General features: G+C 39.8%; 1 protein-coding gene across 3 annotated transcripts; it reads left to right on the forward strand.

The window, feature by feature from the left end:
* Window positions 1-1,053: 1,053 nt before the first annotated feature.
* On the forward strand, window positions 1,054-25,985 carry LOC123970058 (neuronal acetylcholine receptor subunit alpha-3-like). Of its 3 annotated transcripts, none has more exons than XM_046047920.1 (8): window positions 1,054-1,472; window positions 12,756-12,895; window positions 13,941-13,985; window positions 17,950-18,059; window positions 19,766-19,973; window positions 21,018-21,629; window positions 23,376-23,648; window positions 24,921-25,985. In XM_046047920.1, exons 1-8 carry the CDS (start codon window positions 1,415-1,417, stop codon window positions 25,044-25,046), a joined length of 1,572 nt encoding a protein of 523 aa, XP_045903876.1. In that variant the 5' UTR covers window positions 1,054-1,414; the 3' UTR covers window positions 25,047-25,985. The 3 variants fall into 3 exon arrangements, with proteins under 3 accessions (XP_045903876.1, XP_045903877.1, XP_045903878.1); XM_046047921.1 differs by having other exon boundaries at window positions 23,379-23,648; XM_046047922.1 differs by lacking the exons at window positions 1,054-1,472; window positions 12,756-12,895; window positions 13,941-13,985 and adding an exon at window positions 16,885-16,927.
* The last annotated feature ends 572 nt before the right edge of the window (window positions 25,986-26,557 follow it).

The raw sequence follows: 26,557 nt of genomic DNA on the forward strand, positions 1-26,557 counted from the left end.
ATATTGCATTGTTTCATTATCTTATTAACTAATTAAAAAGATATTAAATTAAACCAAACATGTCTCTAGTGGGTGTATTGAATGGTTGATTTGTTGATGTATTTTTGATACCAGGGGATGTATCATAATGTATTCAATGTAAATTAAATAATAATAATGAAATAATCAATTAACTTGCAATGGCAGGAGTTCCAAATTGATTCCAAGTGTTGTCGTCGTCCCCCACTAACCACTGAAGGTTTTGTTCACTGAAGGTTTTGTTCGCCTTCAGTTCGGTTCAGTTCTGCTCGGCTAAGCATTACTCCCTTGATTACTTCAAATGCTTAATGCTCAGTGCTCAAAAATCACGGGCTAAAATTAAACTCAATCAGCACGACCTGTAGGCTGGTAAACAGACACCTGGGGAGCTTATAACACAAGCAGCTCCTCTATGAGGGTGTTTCGGAGCAGCTGAACTTTCCTCATCAGCGCAGCGCAGTGCTGCAGTTTAGTGGCTGGGGAAAGACACAGCATGTTAAGCGATCTATCTCTAATCTTGGATTTTTTTTGTCTGAAGTAATGCAACGATTGTACTTTAACTCATCAGGACACAGTGATGTGTTTCAAAAAGAGGTACTTCAACATGTAATAGTCTCATGGGGCAAAACATGGTGCAAATGTCAATACTATATGAAATATCCCTCTAAAGTCAACACATGCAAGTGCGCAGCTCACTTCAACACCACGGACAGCTCTCAGTGAAACTCGCTGGCGCTGTCCGTGGTGCTGAACGAAAGAATTCACTCCTGCATTTACCATCAAAGGGAAACTTTCTAACGGGTCTCTATCAGCTGACGATCTGGGTATAAAAGCGAGGAAACTGCTGATGACAAAATGTTATTATGTCAGATATTATCCTATTTTATTATTGTGATTCTCTGGCTCAACCACAAACAAATTAAGGGACATTTGAATGTTCCCCAGTGTAAGTTCTGGCTATCTATGATTCGATCTTTGCTCTGTTTAAGCCTAAACAAACTACACCATGGTGAGTGCAACACTTGCCTTTAGTTACTAGGCACCGGTGCTAAACATTCATCCGGAATTTAGCTTGGCTCCAATTTGTATTTATACATCTGTTTTCTCTTCCTGTTATCCACGGCATCAAATTACGCCTATCATCCTTCAGAGCAAGTGTTAGGGCGGTTTTTCCTCCCTGTGTGGAGTCCGTATGGATGCGCCAGAGGGGAGCTCTGCGCTCATAGGGGAGGGACGAGCGAAGTCAAGTTCGGATCAGATCAGGAAGGAGCGCACCGGCAGACCAAGACAGACATCACGGGAGAGACGCACGTTTTCATGCCATTTCACATTATTTCTGTCTCGCATCGACTGAACCCAAAAAGTGAAGAGGCTCCCCAAACGACACGGTGGAAAGATGCAGCCGGCGGCGAGATGGACTTTGCTGCTTGTTCTCGTGGGTTTGATGGCGCACGGTAAGTGGGATTTATCCGAGGTAAGCTTGTATAATGTAGAGTGGTGCTTTCAGGTATAGAAACTATTTTTGATCGTGTGGTTTAAAAGAGTAGGCGAGGTGTGAGGTTTACCCGTCAGTGCCCTGACAGGTAACTTGATAGTTCAGTCAAACGCTTTTCAAGAAGTTTGTCTTGTGAATTCCGCTGTGAGACGTCAGCAGCGGTGTAGTGGAGTTTCTGTCTAGTGCGGAAAAGCCAAAGAACTTCCTCAGCCATCCACAAACAGTCTCATAACTTTTTTTCAGTTTTATTATCATTCTGAAAAATCGTCATTTAAACGTCTGATGATGTGGTGCCCAACTGTCTATTTCAGCCTTTTGATTTTATTTATTTTCTCTCTCGACATGTTCGTGTCATAAACCTCATCTATAACTCGGTGTTAACTAGGCCAACACAATGAAATGCAGAAGAATCCGGGAAAAAAAAGGCAAATGCATTTTGATGAATGCAAATTTTGTTTTGAGGGGAGTCGTGATTTCAGGAAACCAAAACAGATTAGAATTTGTTTACAGGATCTGTTTTCCTGTTTGCGGCTGGTGAGAGAGTGTTTCGGGATTTACAGGGCCTTCATTCAGACAGAGGGTTTTCAGTCAGGGGAGATTGGCCGTCTGCAGGCATTAGATAAAAACCTTTCTCATAGCAGTGTGCCTCTTCGGGGGAAAGCTGATAACCTTATTTCGTTTTTCCCCAATTATGGTTTGAAAAAAAAGTTGTATTGACTTGTCATGAGTGTGTTTGTTCATGTACTCCCTGTGAAAAGATGGAAGTATGTCTAAAGGTTATTTTGATGGATCCTCACCTTTTCAAAATGGATATTTAGGGTTACAGGTTGTGTAAGCATTAGGATTATGTACATCATCGTTATATTGATGGCTGAGATTAGGGCTAGGGAGCAGCTTTGTCTGTAGACAGTGAGTTGAAACTGATTGGAAAAAGACAGAAGGAAGAGCAGAAGGGAGGAAGAAAGGAAGGAAGGAAGGAAGGAAGGAAGAAACGCAATGAGGGAGAAATGAAAGATGGAAAACAGGAGGGAAGACAGGGGCAGAGGAGGAAAAATGAAAGATTACTGGAAAGAATGAGGAAAGGCACGGGAAAGAAGAAGAAAGGAGGTTTTGGCGTTATCGAAATGCACCCAGAGACTTAATCACTGACCGCAGCTGTTCCAGAGAGCCTGGCTGTGACCCGGAGCCAATCTGTGGGAAAGATGCAGAGACGGTAGCTTAATTATGCGGCGGCATTTCAAAGCAGTAACATAAATATTTGCTTCAAGGGCATAAATAGCAGCTATCTGATTTAAGGTGGCAGATAGGCTATTTTATAGTTTATCAGGCTCTCTACACATACTTTATTCCATGCATGACACTCTTGGCTGGGAGGTGTCTGTGTGTGTGTGTGCGTGTGTATGTGTGTGTGTGTGTGTGTTTCGCTCACTCTATTTTCTCTCTCTCTCTCTCTCTCTCTCTCTCTCTCTCTCTCTCTCTTACTCACTCTCTGTATTTTCAGAAGTTTATACCTAAATCATTTGTACATAGTTGAGGAAAGTTCTGAACCTGAATCTCAATCTGTACATGTAAATGTGTAGGCAACTCAAACACACTGCTCCTGGGGAGTAAGTTTTTTGGTAAGTAAGTTTGGTATAGAATAGAATTTATCTTTCTCTCTGTTTTAAAAACAATGAAACACCATTTAGCAGCTCACACTTTTATCCTATTTACTGGGGCGCCTTCTAATGTTAGCTATCTACATAATTCTAAATTTGAGTATGCTTACAAATTAGATTATTTTACAAATTCACAAAAAAATTTGCAGTGCAGTTATTATGTTTCATCCATAACATATTTGGCAAAGCATAAACATATTTAGTTGGGTTGAATTAAAGACATTTACAAATCCAAGGTCACATTTACGGATTGAAATACATATTCACAACTCTACACACAAATTAAGTGATTTAAGTTATGGTCACGCCCCCACTACATCAACATTAGCTCTGCCTCCCATTCACTTACAAAGAAGCCTGAACAACACCTAAATTCAAGCTTGCCCTTCCTGTTTTGATACGACCTCCAAGCAGCTCAGTTCACAGGTGTTCAACTTGGTCGTGTAGGTTAGCGGGGTCAGCCAATAAAAATGCACTGTGATGCACTGTGTTTTACATCAGTGATGCTTTATGCTAAAATATGGTCAAAATGGGCACAGTTTCCCAAATGTCAGACATTTTTATGTGACGATGAAAACCATATTATCTTCTTGTTGCTGCTGCTAACATTCACCCCTGATGCAAATTCAAAAAATGCACTCCGTAATGTTCTGGCTGTATATGTGTAGTCCTGTGTATAGCCTATACAAATATAAATAACTGTTTTATATGTTGTTTTATTTTATTTATTTGATATGTTATCATATTTTAATATACTTTTAATTATCTGTTAAGTGCTGTTTGTGTAGCATGAAGGGACTACAAACTTTATACAACCTTGTACCTTGTTTAGAGATTGTTATAGAGGCGTGTAATCACCATGTTAAGTTCACCACCAGACAACAAACTGTAGCATTGTTCTTTAAGACTGATTACAAATCCTCTGATACAACACATATTTATTACCTACATCAAAACTGTAACATCACATCCCTTTTCAGGGCTAAGTGTGGGGGAAGGCGAAGCCGAACGTACTTTTAGTTGCAATTGTAGCCTCATACACATGCCAACTCAGATGCACATAGACCCCTGCTTTCAAAATACATGAACACACACACAGAGTAAATAGCATGTACACATACATATATACAGTATATACTGTTTGCAGTGGTTTCACTGTTTTACTACTAATGTGTTACCTCAGCCTGTAGTTCACTTTGCTGTACCTTCTATTCAAATAGAGGCTGCTCTCCTAATGTATCTGAATGCATGACTGATGATCCGGTCAGTGAACTGTGGTGAGTGTGTAGTAACAAGGCTTATATCACAGTAACATTTATAGAGCAGAACGCAGAGCAGAGGGGGCGTGGCTAAACACAAACTGAGTCACAGATTAATGTATTGAGAACACCTCACACTGCAGTGCTCGCTTCACAGCGCTGCAATCATCTGCCTGTTTTTATGAACACCCAAGCAGCTCCATTAGATTTCACTTTTTTACCAGAGCAAGTGTTTCTTCATTTCCACAAAAACACATTCCACATCAATCATTAGCAAAGCAACACATATGCCAACCCAGGTTTCACTTTTTTACACTTTTTCACTAATTCCTAATTAATGTAACATGATAGGTGTACTATCCCTAAAAAGACAGTTTGTTGACGCCGAATTTTTCTCCCTCTGGCTTCTCCAAGGTTAACATGGCATTTCCTGAACCCCAGAGAGAAAAATGTGGCCACTTTAGGGTCTCATTTACACCGAATCACCACAAAATGTACATTTAGAAACTTTTGAGATATTGAACTACAAAGGTTGAATGACTCTCTTCAATGAAACATATTCAAATTCATGTAACCCACTTCTTAGGGAACGCGCTTTGAGGGAAAGACGAGCTATTTCTATTTGATCTGCTCTTTCTGAAGGTGAAAAGAAATCATTTTCTTTTCGGATGAAAATGTGTGAGCACACAGATACATGTGCAGGCTTCTGTGAATGTTGTAAGGCTTTGAATTGTACTATTGGATCTTTATTAGTGTTTATATCCGCTGAAGGAAAACAAAGAAAGAATGTAGGAAAATGAAAAAAGTTGTTCGCCGGATTTGACACGGTTGTAGATGTGATGAGAAAGAGCATTCTGCTGTCATGGGCATCACATCTTTTCCTACTCCATTTACACACACACACACACACACACTCACACACACACACACACACACACAAACACACACACACAGTCCTATCTTCTCTGGCTCTTTGCACCTGTCTCTCACTTTCCTGATTCCACAACACTTTCTCACCCACAAATCTCTCCAGTTCTGCTGTTGTCATCAGCTTTCTATTTCATCGTGCTCCGTTTTATGCGTCTTTTCTGCTGTCCCCCTCTCCCTCTCTCTACTCTTCTCCTCCCATTTAATCTCTGTTAGTGGACTACAGCTCGTTCCAACTCAGTTTTATAGTTACAAAAGGAAAACAAACTGTATGAGCAGAGAATTTCAGCTCAGAGCGAAGCAACTACTCCTTTATTCAGTATTTACAATATAAGCATCGTACATCATCAAGATGCAAATGTAAAAACGTGTTTTTTTTCACCCTTGTCTCTCTCTCTCTCTCCTTTAAAAGCATTTGGATGCTCAGGGGAGAATAGAGGCTAAATGGCTCTCTAACAGTATCTTTTCAAACACCCTTTAAAATGGTCTCCTCTTGTCCACCACTTATTCACTCTTCCCCTCCTGTTTCGCTCCCCATCATCGCCCTGAATGACAGTCATCTCTTGACTATATTCCTTTTATTTTATTTTCATAAAGTATCTCACAGGATCTATATTTGAACTAACAAGCTTTCTAAGTGGGTTTTGACGGATTCTGCAAATTGTGTTGAATAATTGATATTGTACATTTGAGTACATTAACTGTACAAGCTGCTGACTTCACTGTAATCACAAACTGCCCGTCTCCTCATGAACAGGGCTTATTTTTCCTTTTTACATAACTTATAACCCCACAAACTAATATAGCTACTTTTAGCTTGCTACACTGAATTGCATTTTGGAAAAGCAAAAATACTGATGCTGCTCTCCAAACTCCTCCAATGCAGGGTATCTCTCTTACAGCCCAACATACACTGTTTCAACATATGGAGAAAGCCTGGCAACGGTTGCTAAGCTATGATTGGACAATTGCTGTTTGGGGGAGGGGTTTGACAAAATGCCAACTATAAAATGTTTTCACATTTATTTAGTTGGTGGTAGTGGATGGCAAGAGACAAATTTTTACACACTTTAGTACATCTTGGTTTGTGTATCATGAAACACACATTTTTGGTAGACATTAGAGGGAGAGAGTGAGGGAGGGAGGGAGAGAGATTACAGAAATGTGATTAATCCAGATAAAGGTAGGTAGAACCTGTGTCTCATTTTCTGTCATAATTGGTTCTTTTATGATTCTCAATGTGTAACGGATTTGTCTATGTTAACTGTGTGTGCATGTGTGTGTGAGTGCACGAGTGTAGAGACCTGTTTTGATCAAAGAGCTGGTTTAGTCAGTGGACTTTTGTAATTATACTAACAAGTATGAAGTACCATGACAGTCCATTTTAGGCCATCTAATTTCTGCACTTATTTTCCTTTATCTTTTAATTAAAATTACCTTTCTTCCAACCTATTTGCCTTCTATTCTATTCTAATCTATTGCTTCTGCTCATCCAAAAAATACTGCTGTCAACATTGTGCATTGGAATGTTTCCTTTTTTTGTCAAACGTTACACAAACTGTTTGGTATCATCCTCCCTTTAAACTATTTAGCATAGCATTAGCACATAGGCAGCTACCAGACAGAAGGCTATGAAGTTTGGATTCACATAATCTGCTGAGTGACATCTTAAGAAGGCTTTGCTTTCAGTCTGTCGTCTCTCCTCTCCTCTCCTCTCCTCTCCTCTCCTCTCCTCTCCTCTCTTCCTCTTGTCGTTCTCTCCAGAGGGCTGTCACCGGGAGTTCAGCACCAGCTGGGATTCTGGTGTCATTGTTGTCTGCATGAAGAGGGTTATCTCTTGCCTTTGAGGAAGGGATCTTGATGTAATAGGGTCAGCACTGTTTCATCATTAGGATTTCAAGGCCTTCTCGAGTGAAGTCCATTTTAATTAAGAGATTTTTCTCTCATCTATCCCAAACTCAGTTTTGGTTTTAGTCAAATGAGGTTAGTATTTAAAAAAAGTTTAGAGTTAAACAACAGAAGCAAAATCTGCTGGTGTCTTTGAGGTGACACAAGTTCTGGAAAGTTCTTTTTCTTACTGCTTTGTGTCTTTGTGGTTTTGTGTGTTCGATGTGTTTTTTCTTGCTTGCTGTCTTAGTCCCTTTTCATGTTCCCTCTCCAATCCAGCTCTCTCCTACACACTCTACTCCATCCAACAACTGCCCAGCAAAGAACAATGTGTTATTGATTTAAATATATATAGAGGTTGATGGGGAGCGAGCAGGGTTTCTGCATGACAACTCTAAGTGCACTGAGGGTCTTGAGGAAGGAATAGTTGGTGATCATCTTCACAAACTGCAGGACTGATAACTGTCGTGACTCAGTTGGCCGCCTCAAGGCAGCAAACTGTGGGGAACTTTTAAATCACTGCCTTGATATGGTTCACTTTGAAAACTGCATACATGAACAACAACTGGTTTATCTTAGTAAAAGTGCACTTTCACTAAATCACTGTAATCTGAGTCAAACTATGCAAAACATAAAAATACAGTTTTTGTATAGATACACTTTGATTAACAATTGTGGTCACCTCCAACTGTGGTGACATATACATTGCGTTTCCTATGGCGGCCACACAATAAAAGCCCCCCCATGTTTAGCTAGTTGCATACTTAGGATATGAAACATCAGCAGCAGGAAATGTTTGGTTTGCATTAGCAGTAGCTTTATACAGCTCTGATACATATGTCAGTGAGATCAAATTTAAACAGTAACACAGTTTCCTGTCAATCGGTCATATGTAGGAAGGTAATTTTAATCCTCGTGAAGAGACAGTTGCTGAATAAAAATAAACTATATGGCTATTGGTTAAAAAATACTGAACACTACAGTAATAATATTAAAACTGATAGTATGTAGCTTGTTATATGTCATATACATTATCTCACAAAAGTGAGTACACCACTCACAATTGTGTAAATATTTGATTATATCTTTTCATGTGATAACACTTAAGAAATGGCACTTTGCTACAATGTAAAGTAGTGACTGTGCAGCTTGTACAACAATGTAAATGTGTGTAAAATCACACAGCCCATAATGCCTATACCACTGGCAACAAAAGTGAGTACACCCCTAAGTGAAAATTTCAAATTGGGCCCAAATATTTTGTGGCCTCCATTATTTTCCAGCACTGTCTTAACCCTCTTGGGCATGAAGTTCACCAAAACTTCACAGGTTGCCACTGGAGTCCTCTTCCACTCCTCCATGACGACATCACGGAGCTGGTGAATGTTAGAGACCTTGCGCTCCTCCACCTTCCATTTGAGGATGCCCCACAGATGCTCAATAGGGTTTAGCTCTGCAGACATGTTTGGTCAGTCCATCACCTTTACCCTCAGCTTCTTTAGCAAGGCAGAGGTCATCTTGGTGGTGTGTTTGGGGTCATTATCATTGCTGCCCTGCGGCCCAGTCTCCGAAAGGAGGGGATCATGCTCTCTTTCAGTTTGTCACACTCATGCACTCATGCACCCCCAGACCCTGATACTCCCACCACCTTGCTTGACAGTAGGCAAGACACACTTGTCTTTGTACTCTTCACTTGGTTGCCACCACACACGCTTGACACCAACGGAACCAAATAAGTTTATCTTGATCTCATCAGACCACAGGACATGGTTCCAGTAATGCATGTCCTGTGGTCTGCTTGTCTTCAGCAAACTGTTTGCAGGCTTTCTTGTGCATCATCTTTAGAAGAGGCTTCCTTCTGGGACGACAGCCATGCAGACCAATTTGTTGCAGTGTGAGGCGTATGACCTGAGCACTGACAGGCTGACTCCCCACCCCTTCAACCTCTGCAGCAATGCTGGCAGCACTCATACGGCTATTTCCCAAAGACCACCTCTGGATATGACGCTGAGCACGTGCACTCAACTTCTTTGGTCGACCATGGCGAGGCCTGTTCTGAGTGGAACCTGTCCTGTTGAACCGCTGTATGGTCTTGGAGACCATGCAGCAGCTCAGTTTCAGGTTCTTGGCAATCTTCTTATAGCCTAGGCCATCTTTATGTGGAGCAACCATTCTTTTTTTCGGATCCTCAGAGACTTCTTTGAGGTGCCATGTTGAACTTCCAGGGACCATTGTGATGGAGTGTGAGAGCGATAACACCAAATTTAACACACCTGCTGCCCATTCACACCTGAGACGTTGTTACACTAACGAGTCACACGACACAGGGGAGGGAAAATGGCTAATTGAGTCCAATTTGGACATTTTCACTTAGGGGTGTACACACTATTGTTTGCAGTGCTTTAGACATTAACGGCTGTGTGATGTGTAATTTTTTGGGGACAGCAAATTTACACTGTTATACAAGCTGTACACTCACTACATTGTAGCATAGTGTCATTTCTTCAGTGTTATCACATTAAAAGATATAATCAAATATTTACAAATATGTGAAGGGTGTACTCACTTCTGTGAGATACTGTATTTGGTGTAATAGTTTGGTTTAATTGAAATGTTAAGGGTTACTTTAAACTGATTTTTGGATGAATTTGATTGAACTATGGGATGGTGAATTTGAAACAGTTCTAGAGTGGTTCCTTCCACTCATTTCGAAAACATTTCAGCACTTCATCTCCTGTCAGTCTACAACTCCTCTGCACTATGTTAAAATAGCTTGCAGTGCATTTTCCATTCGGTAGACATGCTGATATTGTGCCTCAGGCCTTCCAGGCTCCTTCCTGGATAATTAGTAAATAAAACCCTTCATATTTTGGTTATGTATATAGCACTTAAGCAGCAGTCTAGTCAAAGACATACCTATTTTTAGGTAAATTATAATAAATTATGTAGTCATACAGGATGAACCCAAATCCTGTGCCAACACCTACCTATCTATATTTACCATTAGTCAGGAGAAGAGAAGAGGACATGCTTGTCATTGAGATTTATCTCCCTTTAGATATTACATTTTTATTTGTGCTTGAATGAAATTCTATTCTCGAATATCTTGGATATGGTAATATACCACCTGCCCATATTGCTACCTAAATAATAATAATAATTTGGGCTTTTGAAGTGATCCAACCAAAAGTTTGTTTGCTCCTACATGATGAAATGCAGCGGTGGTCAATTAATTCATGAATTCAGGTCAGTTACAATGGTTTTCTATAATATCAATGACACTTTGGAGTGAACTGAGGCAGTTGATTTAAACATTTTTTTCAGTTCAATTCAATGTATTTACATAGCGCCAATTCATAAAAGAAGTTATCTCATTGTACTTTTCATATAGAGCAGGTCTAGACCCTACTCTTTGTAATATTAGTTACACAGATCCAACAATTCCCACCATGAGGAAGCGCTTAGCAACAATGGGAAGTAAAAACTCCCTTTTAACGGGCAGAAACCTCGAGCAGAACCTAGACTCAGGGTGGGAAAAGAGAACACACATCAGGATAATGCAAGTTCCACGTAGAGATGTTAAATAATAGTAATGCATAGTATTGGTAGTGGTAATAATGCAAATATTGATAAAAAAAAAATTAACAGTAGTAAAAATGATAATAATTATTATTATAGCAGTAGCAGCAGGTGTCGAGCAGGAACATAGTCACAGTGTGTTGCTTGCAATCATAGATCCAGACTCTACAGCTCCAGAGGCAAAGAAAAAAGAGACGAGATTTGATCTTTGTTGGCAGTTGCACATGCGCAGTACCCAGGTAAGGACTACTAGCCAATCAGAAACAGAGTAGAGAGGGTCCTAACAAGCAAGGTGGTGTGATCCAAAGCAAAGTGACTTCTGTAACTGTCGCTTTGGTTCAGGCGTACATTTTCAACAATGTCTGATCCAAAAACACAGAACAACCCGGACCAGCTTTGCAACTTAGACTGGAGCAAGACGTATCAGAGTGGTAAGTTATTCATTTGTAACAAATTAATCGTTCATACGTAACGTTTTAACTCTGCATTGTCTCTACATCACGGTAACAACTTTATGTCCGTTGACTGCCTGGAGGGTATCTAACATTATTTTGGTTTAAGGGCGTGCCACACTAACAAAAACCGGGTCACAGAGTGCTGTGAAGAAGGTAGTAGACGCACAAAAAGGATGAATTAACAACACGTCAATAACGTAGGGCAGGCTGAAACACAAAGCGTGCGCAGCCGTAATGCGGCGTAGCGCGAGTCAGTGGACTTCCGTCCCTACATAGTGACGCAGATAGGTTACGGAAGTTAAGGCTGGACTACAATCGAGCAGTGTTTTCTGTGGTAGATGGTAACTCCATTTGGGGTGGACTTTAGGCTTTTTCACTTTGCAAACCTTTACATGCACAAAAAAGATATATAACTCACTAAAGGAGAGGGAAAAGCCAAAAAGCATAATATTTGATGCCAATTTAACTGAAATAGGTCTAAATGCTCTGCTTCCATGTTGGATTGAAACTCTCCTCAAAGCATTTAGCCATGGCCTTGAGGCATAACAGCTCTAACTGAGGAAAATGTAGACGTACGCTCATTGGAGAGTACACATTCATATCGATCCACGCATGCTGGATACCAACATGGCTTTACTGGTTATATGATAACATGCTGTGAAGAGTGTTGAAAAGCTGAATCAAGATCAAGTGGAAGAAGACAAGTGATACGTGTGGTTTCACTGATATAATAAATCAGAAAGGCTGATTTTGCATAGATGAGGTTATAGTTTGATTTCTTAAATAAGGGTTTAACATCTGCTGAACTAAATCGAGGCAGCAGCAGGTCAGTGTGGGGCAACCGTGCCCTGAATGAAGTAATGACCTTTGTCCTCCCTTTTTCATATTCCCAGTGAGAATAAAAGAAAGAAAGAAGAAGAAATTAAGAAAACAGACTATCTACCTACCATATGACATACCTGTAACATTTAGAGTGGACAGAGGCTGCCCATTTATAGCAGCCCAGTCACACGAAGAAACACCCTGAAAAGCTTTTGTTCAAAGTAACTCTCAAGATCTAAGCAGAGGAGTTATAATCTAAAGAGACTTCTTTATAGATGATTCATCAAATATCATAAAACAGTAATCCACAAACTCAAAATACTTCAAAAATATGAAAGAGGCTCATGTCTATTTTTCTCTCAGTTCCATATTAAAGTTATGTGTAGCATGACTTAAGTTGATTAGAATTGGCTTTGAGGCCTGTGGATGATAACTGTGATTCTGTGATTGATTAGCACTGCCGGTATTAGCGTTTCAGAAATCTATGACTTCTTGGAGACAGTTGGATTTCTTGGTTTTTGCATGTTTTTCTTCAATCAATTCTTTTTCTTTTATGTCTCTTCCTCTCGTTCTATTCACATACACTCATCTAGTTACTGATCCCTCATTCTGCCCCCTCTCTTTTTTTGTCTCTGTGCCCTTTCTGTCTGTTCAGACTGCTTTCCATCCAAGGCAGAGGACCGGCTGTTCAGGAAACTGTTCCGAAGATATAACCAGTTCATCAGACCAGTGGAGAATGTCTCTGACCCCGTCACTGTAGAGTTTGAGGTCTCCATCTCGCAGCTTGTCAAAGTTGTAAGCTATACACCCATTACACACACAGGAGTGGATATTCTAATCATAACATAATCACAAAGCTTGTAAAGACTCAGTTCAACATAATGTCAAAGGTGTTTAAAGCACCTTTGCACATTCATTTCATACAAGTCTTGTTTTGTGTATGAACAATGGTGAATGTAAACCAAACATTGTTTCACTTATAGCATCCTCTCAATGGTATATGAGAGTCTGTGTGAACTGAAACGTCTTCCTACAAGCATCTTGATCATGTTTCCTACCTTTGATACAGAAAATCAAAAGATAAGCTGCAGAACAACAGAAGTGAAAGCCGAAAGTGAATACAGTCTTTATTTAGTCTGCTCAATTTCACGGATTCTGAAAATGTCCCACAGTGTTGTTATACATTGCTGTTTTGCTTTGGCAATGTGAAGTTTAAAGTGGGTGCAGGATGATGGTGGTGAGGGGGGTGGAGGGGTAGCTGCACATCCCCTAGTGAAAGGAGGTTTTCAGCTCAGAATGGAAATCCTAAGATTAAGAAAAAATTGCCTGCAGGAGCCTTTTTCACACTGGACTGACATGTAGCTATATCTGCTTGGTGAGATTAAACTAAAGGTGAGTATGTGGATGTGCATGGGTGGGCCTGGGTGCACTGAATGAATGTGTCCCAATGTGTGTGTTTATGCACGTATATTCACGTGTGTGTGCCGATGTATCACAGGCCAAATCTCAGGACTGCAAATCAAACTGAACAAGGCTCATGGAGAGAGGTAGAGAGGAGCACCACTCCATTTATTATTAACATACTCACAGTTGACCTTTTCAGTCAATCAACTCCAGCTCTAGAGGACAAAGATTAGAGGGCAAAGTCCATTTCTTTTTAAAATCGGCATGGATTGGTTTCCTGGCCATTTCTTCTTTTAAAACTCCATATGGCATGCATTTATTATTTTATTGTAGCGCCCTCTAACATGCACACACACACACACACACACACACACACACACACACAACAAACATTCTTCTGCCTAACAAACATCCTTCCTTCTCCTTGTCTGTGCAGGATGAGGTGAATCAGATCATGGAAACAAATCTATGGCTCAGACATGTAAGTACACACACACCACACACACACATTCATACACAGACACACACATCACACACAACATGAATCAGTAATTCCATTGACTTAATCCCATGGGGTTTACAGAGATAGAGGTGAGTGAAGACTGAGGGGGGTATGTTGGCACATATCTACTGAGGAGGCATCAATATGGGATGACACAGTGTATTCCTCTCTCTCCGTGTGTGTTCATGTGTGTTTGGGTGTGTGTAAATGTCATACATCACCGAAATGTTAAACACACAAGGAATAAAAGAGAGGGAGCAAGTGAACATGAAAACAAAGATATGTCAGATAGACACTTGAATGCAATCAGTTTGTGATCTATGTTAGCATTATGGTTAGTCACGCTCTGCCTCTCAGCAAATCTATAGCCACAGACCCTGAACTCCTGACCTCACACTGCCAGCTATTCTCCCAAATAACACATTTTCTCTCTGTCCTCCAAACTGCTACTTTTTGATACCTTTTAGCTATTTTTTCATCCTTTCCCTTGTACTAAATCTGTTTTAAAAACGTATAATTTAAGCTGCAACTTGTAATAAATGTGTAGATATTGCCGTTTTAAATTAGTGACTAATTGCACTACATGGCCAAACAGCTGTTGGATGCTGATGTGATTCCCTGGTGGATAAAATGATACTGTGATCTCTGAGCTCTCCAATTAAAATACATTGAAATGACTATATAGGCTGATTTGTTGTTTGTAATGGCTGAGCTGTTTATTTATAACAAGGCATCACTAATGAGAAGCTGTGTCAACACCACAGTCACTGATAAAGACTTTGATTCGCTGCCAGTGGGTTTACTGTGGTAGCCATTTTAGAAAGCCCCCCTTGATGAATTTATTGCATCTGTTCTGCAGTAACACTGCAGGGGATTCCTTTTGCAACAGCATACAGTGTTTCTAAATGTGTTCACTTTATACTCCTCGTAACCAAGCTCCATTGACTACTTTTATGTAAGGGATAAGATAATTTAATTTTAGACCATGCTAAATACTGTACAACTACAGGCAGCCTTTGTAAAGTCATCTTCGCCAAGCTGTACATGTATCGGCTGAAGTATGCTTAGCAACACAGAAGAGGCAGAATTTAAGAATCTTAAATGATCTTTTCTATATCTGTTCTTTATCCTGTATATTAATTATATACTAGTGAGCACTTCTCCTGTGCCGAGATAATCCATCCTTCTCACAGGTGTGGCACATCAAGATGGTAGTCAGACAGCATGGGTATTGCACAGGTGTGCCTTACGCTGGCCACAATAAAAGGCCACTCAAAAATGTGCAGTTCCATCACACAGCACAATGCCACAGATGTCGCAAGTTTTGAGGGCGCGTGCAATTGGCATGCTGACTGCAAGAATGTCCACAAGGGCTGTTGCCCGTTAATTGAATGTTCATTTCTCTACAATAAGCCATAAGCAACATTCCACAGGCCACAATCAACAACCTGATCAGCTCTATGTGAAGGAGATGTGTTGCAAATGGCGATCACACCAAATACTGACTGGATTCCAGACCTCCCCGGACCCTCCCAATACAGTGGAACTAAACATTTTCGAGTGGCCTTTGATTGTGGCCAGCCTGAGGCACACCTGTGCAATACCCATGCTGTCTAATCAGCATCTTGATATGCCACACCTGTGAGGTGGATGGATTATCTGGGAAAAGGAGAAGTACTCACTAACACAGATTTTGACAGATTTGTGAACAATATTTGAGAGAAATAGGCCTTTTGTGTACATAGAGAAAGTCTTAGATCTTTGAGTTCAGCTCATGATGAATGGGGACAAAAACAAAAGTGTCGAGTTCATAATTTTGTTCAGTATATATGTAAAAATGAATTCCGAGAGTCATTTTGCAGAATGGCTGCTTTTATTTTATTTTATTTAGGATTTTTTCTTTTCTTTTCACTCCCACAAGAAGGCCTCTTTTATTTACTTCATGACACATGTACATATTTCAGATTGGCACTTGCTTGTCAATCAGCCTCTGGGGGTGGGATCAACAATTGTGATTGGTTGGTCTTAAAATACGAGTATTGGTACAACCTGTTTCGCTATTTATAACCGAGAAAGGTAAAATATAAAGGCTTTGAAATGATGTACCCCAATTTAATACCTGCTTAATGGAACAATAATGATGGAACATTGTATGCGCTAAAAGATGTGAAATTAGTGTTTGGAAAATATAACAAAATCTGCATCCTATAGCTAATATTTGATTATGATGGGAAAAGTCCTCCATTGCTCCCCCAAAAACTCAGACTACACTCCATAAATAAAAATAATAAATGAGTCTTTAACAAAGACCTGTTTAAGATGTTCATTATTCTTAATATTTTAGTGAGTCTACAGTGTAGCCTGGCCAGAGTGGCTAGGAAGGTGGTAGGTAGGCAGACTCCAACATCATATGTTTGCAGAAGTGATTATTGTATTGACCATGGTCGGCAGTACATGGATAATTCAATCCAAAATAACAAAAGAAAACTAACGCATCAAACTTGTAGCAACACTAACACAAGGCACATGTTCACAGCAGCACACCCTCACCTCCTTTCTTTCCCCCTGTTTATATAGGGTGGTCAATTCACACCCAACTGCTTCAGCCCATCCCATTCTGATGCAGGTTGATCTACTCCACAACATCTATATCTAGAAATCTCTTAATATTTGGAACTTTGTTATCAGTTCACTCTGCTCCCACTGCCTAGAAAACAGGTCAGGGTTATTCACACATTTATTCATAATAATCAAAAACAACCAAAAGAAACATTCCTATAAAGAAAGAAAACCCTCTACTTGGTTTGGCCCGGTGATGTCATCCATGACCACCCTATTCCTATAAAACAGGAAATGCTTAGGCCAGCCCCTCCCCAAACAATTATCCTGCACGGTGGAACTGAACAAAGGAACAAACAATTGTAAGTATTAACACAGGAAAACAATTAAACCATGTTTAAACTTGCAACCTAATAAAATTGAGCTGAAACTAACTTATGACTATGTGTTTACTCTAACTTATCATATGCTTTGCACTCGCCTGTAACATAATACAAACACAAACAACCCGGAATAGTAAGTGGTGCACTTTTACACAAGCTATGGCAAATTACCAAAAAACAAACATATATGTATAAACTAGAAGGTCATGGCCTGTATGGGACAAGTGGTGAGCAAACCCACTTCGTCACAGAGTCATTCAATGCATTGCTTGAATGTCATGGTCATAGAAAGTAATGTAGAATCATCTGCATTTTGTAAACAATAAGCCCCAAACCTAGACCTATCAGGAATTCCATCTCCAGCAAATCATATGGTAAACTCCCTGGATAGATAAATGAAAAAGCCAGTGTAGCATGAAGTGGTTAATTAAACAGGTCCCAGGTATTAATCCGCCTTGCTAATGAATGAATTCATCTTGAATGACATGCAAATAGCCAAGACTAATGGATCTACTGCTCATGAAATGTTACCCGCAGGTATGTTGACAGAATGTGAACACACTCATCTTTTATTTTTGTCAGTGAGTCATTTACTCATATATACCCCTTCTCTCTGGACTGTTCTTTATACAGATGTGACTATTGTAGATGTCTCATAATTTGCTTACTGGAGCTTTGTAGCTCCATTACCAGGAAGAATTGCATTAAAAAAATACATGTTTGCTTGATATTCAGTGAAAAGGCAATGAAAGCGCTCAAATGCTCTGTGAAACTCATGTTTCTGTCTATTATAATTTGATATTTTGCAACAATATCCTTATTTGGCTCCACTGTAAAACATCAAAGGAAGTTCTGCCTGCAGTATAAATATGTATTTCAAAATATTCCCATGAAGGCGGGTGTCTCCAGTGACTAATATTGTCTGCAGTGCACAATGCAAAATACAAAACATGGTTGACTTCCCAGTATGCTCACAATGTTTTTCTCTTCCCCTCTCTCAGATTTGGAATGACTACAAGCTGCGATGGATGCCGTCAGAGTTTGACGGGATTGAGTTCATTAGAGTTCCATCAAACAAGATCTGGAGACCCGACATTGTGCTCTACAACAAGTGAGATTGTCACCATCATTAACATATGCTTGTTCACTATAACTGCAATCATTGATAGAGATTGTCCTTACCAGAAAAAAAGATAGCATTGGTTCTTTGTTCAAAAACTTCCTCTGTTTACCTGTTCCTGAAAAGTTACCTGCTTAAGGAGAGGTCAAGGTGAATGATTCTGTTTACAAAGTGTCTGACTTTGACAACAAAGACTTGTTTTGCATACTTACTGCCAACATTGGTTTCTCTTAATCCAAACCACAATCTCTCTCTAACCCTGAAGCTGCACAAGTTAATATTCTAATATTAGCAATGGATCAAATGTACGAGATTTCAGCCATAGTGATGAGCCCACAGAGAATTACCACAAAACTCTTCGGTTCCCCTCAGCTTTGCAGAGTGTTTCAGCTTCTTTAAGCCCATTGTATTGGTTCACTCTCACTGCTCTAATCAACCTTGTTTCTATCAGAAACCGCTAGAAACAAGGTTGCAGCAGCTGTTTGCTATGGAAGCCCTTAGTGGCCATCCAATCAAACATTTTTCTTACTCCGTTTTCCCGTGATAATGGGATAATTTTCTTGAACCTTTCAGAACCTTTAAAATAGCCGTTGCGGAATTGGATTCCCCTGAATCTCTTCATAACAACTTTGTTGAAGAGGATGATAAAAAACACTCAAAAGAGTGGTAGTCAATGTCTTATACAACTCAGCTAATCAGTGACCTTGGAAATTCTTCTGAAATTATCCTGAAGAAACACACCTGCCAACCACTGTATTCAGCTATGGTTTGTTATCTCGAGATCACAGGAAAATGATCCCATTATCATGGGAAACAAAAAAATAATAATTTGAATGGATGGCCGCTTAGGGCTTCCGTAGTTTCCAGCAAGAAGATAAATAAATAAATTATATGTGTTTATTGAATACTGAAAACTACAGAAAACTATAGATGTTATAATGCCAATCCTCACCAGAAAAATGTTTGTATTTAGTACGACCCATATTTATATTTTTCGTTCAGAAAAAGTCAGTTGACATAGTATAAAAAGTCACAGAGGCTGCGTATTGAGGGTGGTGGGGTGGATGGATGTGTCAAGTGTCACGTAAACTACAGACTTTCACTCAGGTTACCAAGGTTTCAGTCCGGACATATATGTCGTTTTGAAAACGATCTTATATGTCATGTTGGGACACTTGACAATCTCCCTATTTTGTCGGAGTGAGAATTTGTTGTTAGTGTGTCAAAATATTACATCAAAGGCTAGATTCCATAGAGCACAAATGTCTTTTATACCTCTCGCTGCTACACCGTGCAACAGACTATACTGTAATTGTCTATTGTTCAGGGTCAGTTTGTCCTGTGCTATGGTCTCTTAATTTCAATTCACGTAATTGCGGTCTCAATTCTTTTTACTTACAATAGAGTCTCATAATGTTAATCACGGGCAATTTTGTATTTCACAATTATAGCTTCATTGTCCTCTGTCTTGTAATCTTAATGCTTTCTTTCTTACCTTACCTCACCTTTTTATCTTCTCCCCTCTCTTGTGTTTCTTGCTTTCATTTCCTCCTCGCCTTTCCTTTCATTGTTTGACATCTCTGTTTTCCTTCATCTTTTGTGTCATATTTAAAACCCACATATGCTTGCATCATATCTCCTCTCTCTACCATGGGAATATGTCTGCTTGATTACACACACACACGTGTCACATACAGTGCTGTAGGTGATTTCCTGGTGGAGGATAAGACCAAGGCTCTGCTGAAATTTGATGGTACCATCACCTGGGTTCCTCCAGCCATTTTCAAATCCTCCTGCCCAATGGACATCACTTACTTCCCTTTTGACTATCAGAACTGCTCCATGAAGTTTGGCTCCTGGACTTATGACAAAGCCAAGATTGACCTGGTACTTATTGGGTCTAAGGTCAGTGTTTGTGACTGTGTCCAAGTCTGGCGTAACTATCAACTATTTATCTATTTCATGTTTTATTTCTTTCCTACTTTCAAGATAAGCACTGCTTACACTCAACTGATTATATACTGCGTGTGTTTACTGTAGGGATCTTTCTTTTAAGGGGCAATCCACCTGTTTTACACACAAAAGGTTAGTTTACTTGTAATGGAGAGCACTACTCATTCTGTGAAGACAGTATTATAATGTCTTCTGTAGTTCTGAAGGGAGCTCTCTAAAGTCTGAGAAAATAACCCTGATGATGTCACGGTGATGTCATTAGTTACTTTGAGTAAGGCTTGACACTTCAAATATTTGACAAAAATATCTACGCAATAAAGTGGGGGAAGGAGTTTTAAAAGAGGTGGGTATTTAGGACACAATGAAAGAGGTTATTGAGATTGCATTATGGGAATCGTGAGATCCAGTGTTTTTTAAGCTTAACCCATTTTTTTTAAATCTGTCTCTCGCAAGTGCCCTAACCTCGTGAAAGTGCAATACTAAATCACTAGATTACCTATTTAAACATCTTTTGTTAGTTTGTGTATTATATACAAATCCAGCAAAAAAAAAATGTCTAGATGAAAACTCAATGTTAAAAGTAGCATTTGAAACACACAACCATTGTGTAGTTTAAAGTTTTTACTTAGAGGGACTCTGGTGGATAATCAAATAGCTGCACTTGCATTTTCTCCCCATTTATCTTTTTACTTTCTATTACTGTAAGATTTTTTGAGCTGTAAAGAGCTCTTGACATCACAAGACGGGCCTTATTTACTGTAAGCTACAGTGATAAGCATCTTCTTGCAGCAACACATTGTGGATGCATGTGGACATAAAATTCAGGTGAAAAAAGTTGATTTGCACCTTTCTACAAATTCATATTTATCAGAACAAACTATACTGATGTCCTAACATACTGACTGACATTCTTTTTAAGAATGGTAAGCTGACCCTGAATGTTGTAGTGTTAAATTATTACATAATTTGATTTTAACATCATTATTCATCTCCTAGGTGAACTTGAAAGACTTCTGGGAGAGTGGCGAGTGGGAAATCATTGATGCCCCAGGCTACAAACATGATATCAAGTACAACTGCTGTGAAGAGATCTACCCAGACATCACCTACTCCTTTTACATCCGGCGCCTGCCACTCTTCTACACCATCAACCTCATCATCCCCTGCCTCCTCATCTCTTTCCTCACAGTGCTGGTTTTCTATCTCCCGTCTGACTGTGGAGAGAAGGTCACGCTCTGTATCTCCGTCCTGCTCTCCCTCACTGTGTTTCTACTCGTTATCACCGAGACCATCCCCTCCACGTCACTGGTCATCCCGCTCATTGGAGAGTACCTGCTCTTCACAATGATCTTCGTCACACTCAGCATTGTTATCACTGTGTTCGTGCTGAATGTACACTACCGCACGCCAATGACCCACACCATGCCGGGCTGGGTGCGCTCTGTGTTTCTTAAAGTGCTGCCGAGGATTATGCTGATGCGGAGACCGATTGACGAAGACAGCAAGGCTGGGGGGTTGGACACCAGTGGGGAGGCAGGAGGAGCTGGAGGGGGAGGAGGAGGCGGAGGAGGGAAAGGAGGGAAGAAAAGGAAGAATAGCTTGATACAGGTAAGGCGTCCCCATCCCAAAACATCTGGTCCACTTGAGTAAGGCTCTGACCCAGGTGTCATATTGGGACCTGTTATTTAGTTTACACCACCTGGGGAAGGTCAACACAAGATAAGGAGTAGCAAAAAAACCTAGGTTACACTACTTTTAGTGTACTGTATTAAAAGTGCAATGAGATAACTTTCATTATGAATTGGTGCTATATAAATAAAATTGAATTGAACAGTATCTTATTGAATATTACGGAAGTGAAGCTCTCAGTATCCCTAAGGCTCATAATCAGTGGTAGGAGATTTGCTCACCTCAGAGTGGGACACACAGCACATTGTAGGTAAAGTGTCTCATGCGTCACCACATGCGCCACTTTGCAGGATATCAGCAGGAATTCTGATGACTTGATTGGTTGCTTTTTAAAAGGTGACAAACAACCAAGGTAAAAACTCAAACTATTCATTGTAGACCTGGGAATTACATCCATATTTTATGATTCTGCACCTCACGATTTATGTCCCATACCTGCGATTGATACCATGCAGGACGTAGTGTGTCTTTTATGTAGCGATATCAAAAGTAACGGTGCAAAGGTCGGGGTAGTGGATGAGCATGTAAGTGTGCAGTGAGTTCAACTTTCATACAAAGATAGGAGTTCATGTTGCATCATAAACTTGTAATTAATGTTTTATTCTTTAATTGTAACCACAAACATTTCTTAACCTTAACCAAGAGATTCAGTTGTGTAACCCTACACATACGGTAACCATAGATTGTTTGCATAACCATACCACATTTGCCATGCACACATCATAGTAAGCAAGAAAAGCACGCAGGTTTGGACAAGAAAAATGTTGTTACTGAACATAATGAGGTCTTGTCCAATGAAAGACATCCCTGTCTGGGGATAAGTTTGATTAATAGATATAACTAAACTTTAAAACTCTGTTTTGCTTTATATTGTTGGTTCTGGTGTGCTTCAGTAAGAGAGAAGAATTGGAGAGAAGAGGCACCCAGATTTCACTAGTACACTGTAGTTTTGACTTAAATTTCCTATCCCCCTCAAAAACAGATTCTTAGCTCTGATAGACAACTCAATATACTACTAAAAATGTTACCCAGTATGTTTCCATTGTGGGACAGGGAGCCATCATAGCGTCATTGATTTTGCTACATCTCCGGCAGACAGTTATAGCATGGAAGAGTGGCTAGGTGAAGTAACTGAACTGTTTCCTATAGTAATACTCAAAACATATTTCTGTATAAAATGTACTTTCCCTTCTGAGAATCAAACCTTGGATCCCCTCCAACAATAAAACGAGTTTCTAACGATTCAATAGCTTGCTTGTTGGACCATACAACAGCCTTCCATCTTCATCTACTCTTTAATGCTGTAACCATTTGGGATGTAGCTACTCACTTCCTGCATGTACTGCCAGGTGAATCCACTAAAAAACTTTTCTCTACTGGTAAAGAAGAGTGTTCTCATGAACAATGTCTATACAGTATGATCCAATACATTCCTTATGATCAACACTAAGAACTCTAAGGAAGCACTCATTAAAAGTTTTACTCCCCAAAAAACTAGAAAGAACAAATCTCTCCTTGAATTCACCTTGTTAAAGTTATACTGCTAAGATCCCAGAGATGTATCCAATAAATCCCAATATCTCACATGAATTATTCTCTGAACATGTCGACTTTGAGTTGAAGCACAATGTGAAACTTAATCCGAACTGTGGCTGTGATGCCCAGCAGGTCGGAGGAGGCTCCCTCAACTGTCTGGAGTTCGGGGACAGTAAGCTCTCATCCATGGAGGGCTGCACTGGGAAGAAATGCCCTTGCCCCTGTCAGCATGGGAAGGAGACCCCAGAAACACCAGACACGGGGAAGATGACACGTCAGCTGAGTCCACAGAGCATCAGCACAGTGGTGGCCTTTTCTGTGATGTCACCTGAGATCAAACAGGCCATCGAGAGCGTCAAGTACATCGCAGAGAACATGAGGAGTCGCAACAAGGCCAAAGAGGTAAGTCATTCTTATTTTCACTGTAATTTATCACTCTAAATGTGTCTAAAAGAGTAAAATGTAGCTTTTCATCAAGAGCCGCTGCTGTTCAAATGTCCTCCAACAAACACACATACGCAAAGCTACGTCTATAAGGATAATCCCGGTTTATTACAATTTGAGTCTTTTGAACATAATTCCTATCAGTAATAATAACATTGTGCTCACCGTGTGATTTTCTGAGATCTAGTAGGAACAGTCAGATAACTGGCCTTTTTCATGGCAGTGTTCTCAGATATAATTTTGCTCAGTATACTGTTTACTATGTAGAAATACATATATACTTATATAACTACAAAACAATACAACCCAAGTTGTTATTAATCTGAATTCTTTTTTAAAGTCACTACTGCATAACTGCAGGAACTGAAGGGTCCTAAATCACACAAGACAAGCTTGATTGTATAGTCCCTTATAGACAAAGTCCTAGTAACTGGACTGTGTGTTAAATTTAACACCAAAAACAGATATATGCTCATTGTGCAGTCTTACTGTAAATCCATTTGAGCTTTACCATTTTAGGAAATGTAGTTAACAAAGCCTTAAGATATAATATTCAATTGTTTCTAAACTGTATATAAACCTACAGCTGCTCATAGAAAGCAGACACACAGCATGTCTGTTAGATGCTTACGGTATTATGAAAAACCACTGAGCAGTGTTGGCCTGGGGGAGCTATACTATGATTCTTGGCAGAACTGTTGCAGATCCTAACCTGCTCCATAAGTTAACAATAGTATAAGTGAGAACCAAACAATTTTAGATTTCAGTTGAGAGCTCTCCCTCTTCTTTCTGCCAGTTATAAAAACAGTGGGTGAAATCTCCCAAAGGGGAGAAGCAGCCTTTGATATGCAAAGCTGGTGGCTCAATCAGCTTTGTCAAAACGCCTGTCGCTTCTTTTGATGCTGTGGTTTGAATGTGATTATCATAGTAATTTCCTCCTGTGTACATTATGTATCAATTTTCTGTTGGTTTACAAGAAATGTTCAACTCTTTTATCTCATCCTCTTTTTTTGTTTCTTTCCTACGCTCCATCCTTGCTGTGTAATACTCACCTCACCCCATCGACTCCCACAAACGTCCCACTCTCTGAAATTCTGAATCGACCGTTTCCCCTCACCGTGCACCTCTCCCTGCCTGCTTAAAAAAAAACTCTCTTCACTTTTCATCTTTCATTTGTCACCACTGACACTTTCCTCACACTTCTTGTTTTGTCCCCTCCGTCGCTCACAGGTGGAAGATGACTGGAAGTACGTTGCCATGGTGATCGATAGAATCTTCCTTTGGGTGTTTGTGACCGTGTGCGTCCTGGGAACCGTGGGCCTCTTCCTCCAGCCTCTTTGTGGCTTTGTCTCGTAACTGCTAGCTGATCAGGGTTAAATGCCACCCTGTGCCGACCAATCCTGAACAAGTGGCTGACTCTCAGTTCTCAGTTGACCATTCAGAGTTTTGAGTCCTAAAGCGCTATTTGGTGTGCTGGTTTTGCTTCTTGCCTTTTTTCAGAAAGCAGTAATATAGAAACAGTGAAGCTGAGGAAAAATTATTTAAAGTTTTCAGACTGGCTGGTAGACTGCGTAACAGACACAAAGTTTGTTATGCCTTATTTTAATCTAAAAATTATTACCATAGAACTTATGTAATTCCTAAAAAGGCTGCACCCTGCCTTTGGATAAACATGGTATCTACAAAGTATGTTCTTTCAGCTTTCTCGACTATTTGAACAAGTTCAAGAAAATAAATTTTATTTTTATTATTTATAATTCACATTATAGTTTTGTCACAGTAAGTTAAGTTAGAGATAGTAACTTCAGCCTGACCACCAATACAGAGCAGTTACTGTGGTTTGGCTTTTGTAACTACTACAAATTTCACATGCTGGCTGGGATCAAAATTTGGCACATCCAGTAGTCCTTCAGGACAGGAACCTGAGAATTAACATCCAACAGATGTTAGCGAACTGGGAACTTCCCACATTCAGTAGACATGACACAAACTCTCTACCACACTGGACTCAACCCTGCAGCCCCCATTAAGCTGACTGATGACTGTCACACCCGCTCCCCAGGCTGATTCATCAAGCTGCTCACCGTTAGAGTCAATCGCGCTCACTGCTTTTTGTGTCATTTCCAATTAGAATTCAGATTTCTGCCGCACTTGGCAGTGCTTTTAACAAATAAGGGCAGGCTGTGCTTTTTGTAATTAGAAACCATGTGTTTATAAATGTTCTTTCTGATTAATGTTCTAGAAGGTAATTGGTTGGCCTGGTAAATATTGGATTAAATGGTACTTGATTAGTTGCTCCTGAAATAGCGTTACATTTATTAATTCATGTGAGGATTCTATCATCTAATTCCATGGCTATTATATATATATATATATTATATATATTTATTTTCTTGTCTCTTCTTATGATTAAGTTTACTATTAAGAGTAAACATGCATGACAGATTTATTGCTTTGACTACTAATACATTGCCCTCAGATTACTGCACTATGAGGGCACTGCTTAATTTGTTTCATTTCATTTATCTCCATCTTTTATGGTTATATGATGCATCAGAAATCTAATACTGAAGGGAGCAAACATGTTTGTACAAATGATCTTTGCCTTTCTTTTGTCTAACTGTCTTTGAACTTAAAATAAATGCAATATTTCTTCAGATAAGCTGAATAGCATTTGCTGGTAGAGGTTTTAAAAGAATGCCACTTCCCTGTGAAGGACATCGCACGTAAACAATTGCTCTGATATTTTTGTTGCCATTACGCACAAAAGCAGCCACCAGAGGTGTAATTAAGCCTCCAGTTGCATCGTCTAATTAAAACCCGTACATTTAAGTGCTATTCAGACATAATTCCAGGGTTAAGATAAA

The sequence above is a fragment of the Micropterus dolomieu genome, linkage group LG04, assembly GCF_021292245.1.
Source record: "Micropterus dolomieu isolate WLL.071019.BEF.003 ecotype Adirondacks linkage group LG04, ASM2129224v1, whole genome shotgun sequence".
Lineage (NCBI taxonomy): Eukaryota > Metazoa > Chordata > Actinopteri > Centrarchiformes > Centrarchidae > Micropterus > Micropterus dolomieu.